Source organism: Capsicum annuum, chromosome 10, assembly GCF_002878395.1.
Source record: "Capsicum annuum cultivar UCD-10X-F1 chromosome 10, UCD10Xv1.1, whole genome shotgun sequence".
Lineage (NCBI taxonomy): Eukaryota > Viridiplantae > Streptophyta > Magnoliopsida > Solanales > Solanaceae > Capsicum > Capsicum annuum.
In genome coordinates, this window is record NC_061120.1 from 12,402,038 (window position 1) to 12,410,837 (window position 8,800).

Below are 8,800 nucleotides of genomic sequence, written 5' to 3' on the forward strand. Positions count from 1 at the left end.
GAACCAATAGAGGAAGAAGACCATTTTTGAGTCATTTCTAATACATTAAGGGTATTTTTGAGTCAAATAGATGGATGAAAAGGTATTTTGAGCCTGAAGGAGATATTTGTGTATCATTTTCAATAGTTGAAGAATATATTAGATCCTTTTCCGATTTTTAAAATATATTTATCCCATTAGGTGATGGTAGATGCTGTCCTTTCTTGGCTGGCTGGCAATCCATTTATGGCCAACTGCCAAGGCAGCCTCACCAGAGAAAAAAACAATTCTTTATTTTAACTTTTTTTTTATATAACCGTGATGTCTAGATCAAAAGATACCTGTCATTTTCATCAGCAAATAATATTAAGTAACACTGTCCAAAAAGACTTGAATAGATGAAAAGAAATCACCTAGCATTCGTCTTTATTGAATTTAATTATAACTTTTTCCTTTTTTTTTTCCTTTGCTAATGCACCAGTGATGGTAAAGTGGTAATTGGTATTCCTCCATTTTAACAAAAGATCTCGGTTTTGAATACCAGGTAAGAAAGTCACCTTAGTAAGAATCACTTTTCTTCTACAATGAAACTTTTCGGCACAAGAACTAATCGGACTCCAAAACGAATACCAAACACCAACTGAGAAATAGTTAATCAACATAGCGCACTCTTGAGTAACGGCTGTAAATAGTTGATGAACCTGCTCTGCTACCGATCGTAACAAATTTAATGAGAGCATTCAACCTAAAAGACTAGCCAATTAGGTAGAAGATCTCATTCAACAACAATATACCCAGTATATTCCCACAAAGTGGGGTCTAAGGAGGGTAAAGCGTACGCAGTCCATACCACTACCTCAAATGAAATAGAACATTCAACAATCAACATATAAACACATTACCAATACTCTTTGCAATTAACAACAGACTCGATTGGTTCACCACATCTACATCGTCGAACATTCATACAACAACATACTCACTGAGAAATCTCATAAGTAGGGCCTGAGGAAGGTGTGAGGAAGGTAAGATGCACGTAGACCTTACCCCTACATCTTGTGAGGTAGATAGCTGAACATTCATATGGAAGAAAAACATCAATACTCCAGTATGTACATATTTGAGAGAAAAAAATGATGTAAAATTTGTTATTCAGGCTCTAAATTATGTGACTACATCATATAGTTAAAAGAATACAGAATTCTCCAATGAATCCAATTTATGTCACAAGCTAAATTATACAAGAAACAATGATCAATTTAATTTTAACTCATTGTAGTATTCTTGTCTACTACCTTAGGGAGCTTGAATTTAGGATTTTGTTCCAAGAATGCAGGTGGTCTCTGGTATACAACTGATGCTGCTCTAATCAAAATCCCAGCAGTTAGACCCCATATCAAGTATTTCTTATTATCCATCTCGTAGTCGAACAAATGAATCAAATACTTTTCACCCATCCATTCTCTCTCTTCTGATCTCCTATTTTCGTCCTGCATAAAGACGTTGCGCGTAAGTATCCAAGAAAAGGAAGAAACTCTGAGTGACCGACCGCAGGAAATGTTTACGAGTACAAACCTTGAGAAACATCTCCAATGGGACATAGAAAACTGCTTCTACTTCAGAAACATTAGGAGTGGGAATGAATTCACTTTTATTGGAAAGAATTCCAATCACAGGAATTACTCTAAGAAGATGCTGCAGAAATAACACATATATTAGCAATATGCACACAAGCTAAAGGTACAAAGGGACCAAGCATCCTAGAGATAGCATTGTTTCATTGCTCGTGCAATGGTGTCACCCATTATTTGCTGCATCAATAATAATCTTATCGGGGTCAGAATTTTGGAACTGTCGCGTAAATGTAAAACCAGTACTAAGTTTGAGACAAGAAAAAACTTGGTAAAGTTTGAATATAACAGATGAGCTAACTAGACATAAATCTGAAATGAGATCCACCAAAGGTTTCCACAAGATATCCACATATAAAAGACGAGCAGAAGAAACTGCACCAAGCAAGGACCTTTTTTTTGGAACGGAAGTTGTTAATCCTAAAGTTGGACTTTAGATAAGTAAAAACGCCTCTATAATCTGCACCCAAAGGTGCGGCCTAGTGGTCAATGAAGAGGATTGAGAACCATGAGATCTTAAAAGATTTCAAATCCTAGCAGAGGCCAAAACATTAGGTGATTTCTTTCCATCAGTCCTAGCCTTGGTGGACCAGAGTTACCAGTACTTATGCTTATGGGAGATAGCAGGCACCTCGTGAAATTAGTTGTGGTGCACGCAAATGGCCTCGGACACTATGGTATTTAAAAATACACCTCTACAATCAAAAACTTTCTCCATCTGCTTATAAATCGAAGAAACCAACAGTTCAGCTTTGAGGAAAGCAATGTTGGATCTAAAAGACCGAACATGTCATTAAAAAAGTGTCAGCTCGTAAAACCACCACCCGACTACATGTAGCAGCAAATTCTCGCCATAGCTGTTAGAATATCATAATATTGCCTAGTAGTAGTAGAAATTATATGTAATAATCTAAGATAACCAACTAATCCTTACCCCTCAACCGATTAAAAAAAATTATTACATCCTAAAACACAGCATTGTCTTTGCTTAATATAGTAACTAAGACAATTCCTCTTATTTTCCATTATATTAACATTATATATTTCTCTAATCTTTTCCTTCTTTTTATATATTTTTCTCTTTATTTCAGATGGTGGATTGCTGATGACAAGCTACTCAAATTGGAGGGAAATAAAATGGAAAGCCTACTAGCCTAAGTTGATCGGACTCTTCAGTACTTTAGGTGCTGCACTTGTGTCGACACGACATGGATGTGGCCGGTGGGTGTGGGTGTGAGACCCGTACCAGATATGGTCAAATCAATTTGGGTACTTATATCGATTCATACAATGATTTTTGTGATCAAAACAAATGCTAAGGTGAAATTGAAGAAGATGGGATACTTTAAATATAGAAACTTATATGTTAGTCCTTTTCTTTATATCTACTTATGGGTTCTCCTCTTGATCCATATTTTCTCCAGAGAATACCTTGTAAGTTCTCTATATAACGTTTCATAATTTAAATTTTAGGGCTACAACTCTATTTGTTGTTATTTGAATTATTTTTAGCCGAATCCACACCCATATCGGTACATGGATCCATACACCCGAATCATAAAATTTAGATCATGAAGGACCTGACCTCTAGATCCGCACCCGCATCGGACACCCGCACCCGAGCAACTAAGCTGCTAGCAGATGATAGGTTTACATTCTAAGTGGGCAACTGTATCTCCAGTCTCCACCATGATCTAAAATCATAGCATATACCATATGTGCAGATTGATTTTTTTTCTTTTGTCTGCTTTATATGCTTTTCCCAGTATTTTCAATATAGGTTAATTTTTGTCTGAAAGCATCTTGATGCTTTTTTTCATGAAATAGAATCTGCTGATAACTGATTGGTCACTTCCTCAAACCTTATCCACGGCCAACCATCTTTTATTCCAGATAGCACTACCAATAAAACCCTATTATGTACGCCCTTCCTTAATTTAGGTACATCAATAAAGGTGGTGCATGGGCCAACTTGTGCACACCTCGACTATTCCACAAGATACCTGCTACCTCCCACAACAGGTACCGGATAACTTTGTTCACCAAAGCTTAGTCAAAATGGAAAGAAATTACCTAGAGTTATTTTGCCCCCAGTAGAATTTGAACATGGTTCTCCTCCAACTTCATTAACCGCTAGGCAAACCCACCCTCGGGTGCCTTGTTACAAGTATGCTATAAGCTCTTATTCTCGGAAATTTCTGATCTTCACCCGCTGGATCTGGATTGAGCGAAGAACAGAGAAGAACAATTTAGGCATCTTTGTAGACGATACCAATTGGTTAGACTAAGGCTAGTCATTATCGGTGCACTTAAATCAGGTCTATTGTTCGATAAACGCCCTTTTTGTTTAATTATTTATGCAATGTAAGTTAGGCATTATACGTACATATCCTAGATAATTAGTCAAACACCACATATACTTGAGGATATTAAGGCTAAATTATCATAGTTCTAACATCAGTAGAGCACAACTCCTTTGCAGAAGAAAGCTCTAAATAGATGTATCTTGTTGAAGATTAAAGAAAAACTAATTGGGCCTTATGGAAGTGCGACTTCCATTCTAAATTCATTTTTTATAAAGTCCTCTGTACCAAATTCATCAATCTGCTAGCACAAAGAACAGAGAAGATTTTCTCAGCAGATTTACCATTACACTCCAAATACAACTCCCTTATCATTTATCCAAACAACCAAATTTTTTGATAAAATGCATGTGGTTTCCTCGAAAGCTCACATAGCAATTCAGCAAGCTTATTAGGATACAAGTTGTTTTTCAACCAAGCTATGATGACCTCCGCCCATAGTTTCTTGACAGACGAGAGTTTGTCTTATTATAGATTTTCTTTTTTGGTGAGACTAATTATAGATGATATCTACATACCTTAGACAGGAATGGCTCGAGGCAAGTCACAACATTAACCAATGAAGGATCTAGTCCTATCTCCTCCTTTGCTTCCCTGGTTGCAGTGTCAGCATCGCTTGCATCTCCTTCTTCTGCTTTTCCTCCAGGCAATGCGACTTCACCTGCATGAATAGCATTTTAGGTAATATCAGCTAACCTAGCACAGTATTAGAGAATATATGAGAGGACAGTAGTAATAACAGAAAATATTAACTAAAAATACTTCAAGCAAATTGGTGAAAAGATTATAGATAGTTCATATTTTATATAAAGAAAAATGATGCTCAATTACAAATTGGCAAACCCCGAAATCTCAATTACAAGAAAGGTAATAAATTGCCTAAACATCAGCAACAACATTTTTAGCAGCAACCCATATATGAATCAAACTGGTTTTCAGAAGCATCCAACCACAATCTCTAGAAAAAAAAAAAGATAAGAATTGAGCCATTATGCCAATATCGTGAAATCAATGGACGTTGGACGAAATCAAGGATGTGGGATAGACCAAACATCTCATTACCAATGGTGAACTACAATCCCTCTTAATAATCTAAAAGGAAATCGTTTATATTTCAAGACTTAACACACTATTTTAACAAGCAAAAACAACACAAGAATTTTCTTTTAAGCTAGGACAAACACATTACAGCTGAACAGAATCCACTTTACTGACTAAAGTTCGAACAAAAGATCAAACCACACCATCACCATTGACAATATAAACTTCATACCTCTTTCATGCATCAAATCTCAATCACACATCAAAGCAATCAATGAACTACATCTCAACCTAAGAAACTATTTGCAGTTGGCCGTATTAAAATCTTGACCTCTATATCCAAACCATTCTATTTGGATCCATAATCCATTTCATTCCAATACTAAAAAATATGCCCTTTCAGATAAATTTAGAGTTCTGCATACAATCTGCCAAAACTCCACTACATTATGATGATCAATCAACCACCATAAACCCGCCTCGCACCTATGGCCCTAAAGTTTCAACACAATATACAGTTGCAACGATATCAGATAGACTAAACAACTTTATTACCAATTGAGAACTACAATCCTCTTCATAATCTAATAGAAACTACAAACTGTTTTAACATGCAAAAGCAACACAGAATTTTCCATGAGCTGAACCCAATTTGCTGATTGAAGTTCCACGCAAGTATCAAACCACACTATCAGCAAAGACAATACAAACTGCATACCTCTTTCATGCATCAAATCTCAATCACACATCAAAGCAATCAATGAACTACATCTCAATCTAAGAAACCATTTGGAGTCAGCTATATGAATCCCTGACCTATCCAAACTGTTCTATTCAGACTCATTTCAACAAAATTATCCTTTAAGATAAATTACTGGTTCTACATATAATCTACCAAAACCCCACTACACCATGAACACGGGCAGAGCTAGAGTATAGGCTCGGGCGAAACCAGTGGCTTTTGCTTAGACCCTCTATTTGTATTAGGACACTAATTAAATATGAATAAATATTTAATTGTGAAACCAGCAACTACAACTGGATATGGGTTTGCTGGCAAGTCCAAAAGCATAAATTCCAAATCTTAGCTCCACCGATTATGATGATCAATCAACAGCCAAAACCCCCATTCACCCTAATACCAAAAATAGTATCCTTTAAGATAAATTACTAGTTCTGCATTAATCTGCCAAAACCCCACTACACTATAATCAGGGGTGGAGCTGCAGTACAGGCTTGGGCGAAGCCAATAGCTTTTGCTTAGACCCTTTCTTTGTATTATGAAACTAATTCAATATGTATAAATATTTATTTGTTAACCAGTAACTAAGTCGAGATACAGTTTCAATTGCAAGTTCAAAAGCCATGAACTTCAAATACCGGCTCCAATTCTTACTATGATGATTAATCAACTGCCATAACTTCCATTCATCCTAATACTAAAAAGATTATCCTTTAAGGTAAATTACTAGTTCTGCATACAATCTGTCGAAATCCCACTACATTATAACCAGGGGTGGAGCAAATAGGTTAGGTCGAAGCTAGTAGCTTTTGCTTAGACCCTTGTATTGGGAAACTAATTAAATATGTATAAATACACAATTGTGAACCAACAACTAAGACGAGATAAAGGTTCAATAACAAGTTTGAAATCCAAGAACTTCAAATTCTAGCTTCATCGATTATGATGATCCATCAACCGCAAGAGACAATTGTCCACAGCTCAACCCTGTAACCTCCTGAAAACCCACTTGTGAAACCACCTTCCCTATACTCTCTTCCAATTTCTGCACCTTGAAATCCATGTCAAATGGTGGGGGTTTGTAAGGACTTAATTGATGAGATAAAGCAAATAAGGGTCACACCAAAAGGGTTTATTGTGCATTGTCTAACCTCCTACTGGTCAAGTCACTTGACAACAACTTTATCATTTACAAGTTCCTGTACAACATTAAAAACAGTAAAAAAGGCAGCGAAAAGAGTCAGACCACAAGGGTCTATTATATAGAGTTTTACCCTGCATTTCCGCAAGTAAAAATTTTCCACAGTTCGACCACTAACCTCCTAATCACATGAAAACAACTTTACCAACCTCGTGATCACATGACTACAACTTTACTAACCTCCTGATCACATGATAACAACTTTACTAACCACTTGATCACATGACAACAACAAACAACTTTACCAGCCACCTAATCACATGTCAACAACTTTACTAACCTCCCGATCACATGACAACAACTTTACTAACCTCCTGATCACATGACAACAACTTTACTAACTTCCTAATCACATAACAACTTTACTAACCTCCTGTCACATGACAACAACTTTACTAACCTCCTGATCACATGACAACTACTTTACTAACCTCCTGATCACATGACAACAACTTGACAACAACTTTACTAACCTCCTGATCACATGACAACAACTTTACTAACCTCCTGTCACATGACAACAACTTTACTAACCTCCTGTCACATGTCAACAACTTTACTAACCTCCTAATCGCATGACAACAGTTTTACTAACTTCCTGATCGCATGACAACAACTTTACCAACCTCCTGATCACATGACAACTTTACTAACCACCTGATCGCGTGACAACAACTTTACTAGCCTCGAGATCACATGACAATAACTTTAATAACTAATTGATCACATAACAACAACTTTACTAACCTCGTGATCACATGACAACAACTTTAATAACCACCTGATCAAATAACAACAACTTCACTAACCATCTGACCACATGACAACAACTTTACTAACCACCTAATCACATGACAATAATTTTACTAACCAAGTGATTACGTGACAACAACTGTACTAACTTTCTAATCACATGACAACAAGTTTACTAACCATCTAATCACATGACAACAACTTTACTAACCTACTCATCACATGACAACAACTTTATTAACCATCTAATCATATGACAACAGCTTTACTAACCTACAGATCACATGACAACAACTTTACAAGTTACGGAAAATATTTAACAATTGACTAACCAGAGTGAGTAGATAACTTGGAAGACCTCTTAGTAAGAACAACCCTTAATTCCCCATCATCCCCTTCAAATAAACAGATCAAAACAGCAGCTCTTTTGGGTCTAAATCTCTCTGTCTGCTGCACAACACCAACTGGGGTTACAGATTCTTGAAAACCCACTTGTGAAACTACCTTCCCTACACTCTCTTCCAATTTCTGCTCCTCGAAGTCCGAGTCTTCATCAAATGGTGTTGGTGGGGGTTTGTATAGACGTAATTGTTGAGATAAAGCAAATAATCTATGGGATGTTTTTGATGATGATGTTGTTGATGAATCCATTGTAATAATGAATTTACGAAGTGAATTCGGTGATTTAAATGATGAAATTGATGATAGTATTGATAATTTTCTCAGTGAAGAGAGCATTTCTTGCTAAATTAGTACTTTGGGTTTAGAAAAAAGGATGTCATTTTTCTGTAAGTCATTTTTTTGTAATTTCCATGTAAAATGGCCAAAAACACCTTAAAATTATTAAAAATAACTTTATTTTAAAATTAAGTCAAAAGATGAATATTATGAATAGTAAATTAGACAAAAATATTGAGAGAAGACAAGACATGAGTGTTTTCATTCTTTCAAATATTAAATGCATAAATTTTTTTTATACAATATGAATTTTTATGTCTCTATTTATAGTGTCATATATAGGCATGCAAAACATTATCATAAACATAACATTAATCATTAACATAATGAAGGAGGTTATGGATGTATAAGG

General features: G+C 35.8%; 1 protein-coding gene across 1 annotated transcript; it reads right to left on the bottom strand.

Moving 5' to 3' along the window:
* Positions 1-1,113: 1,113 nt before the first annotated feature.
* On the bottom strand, positions 1,114-8,536 carry LOC107845376 (nudix hydrolase 15, mitochondrial). Its single transcript, XM_016689663.2, has 4 exons — positions 8,043-8,536; positions 4,492-4,634; positions 1,555-1,674; positions 1,114-1,469 (listed from the first exon to the last, which is right to left on the bottom strand). Exons 1-4 carry the CDS (start codon positions 8,446-8,448, stop codon positions 1,245-1,247), a joined length of 894 nt encoding a protein of 297 aa, XP_016545149.2. The 5' UTR covers positions 8,449-8,536; the 3' UTR covers positions 1,114-1,244.
* Positions 8,537-8,800: the final 264 nt, after the last annotated feature.

Bases quoted from the DNA above. Each gene is read 5' to 3' on its own strand.
- LOC107845376 (XM_016689663.2), bottom strand. From the start codon at position 8,448: ATGCTCTCTTCACTGAGAAAATTATCAATACTATCATCAATTTCATCA. The intron at 4,635-8,042 runs GTTAGTCAATTG...CTATTCATGCAG, and splicing joins CAAGTTATCTACTCACTCTG to GTGAAGTCGCATTGCCTGGA. The intron at 1,675-4,491 runs GTATGTAGATAT...TTATTTCTGCAG, and splicing joins TCGAGCCATTCCTGTCTAAG to CATCTTCTTAGAGTAATTCC.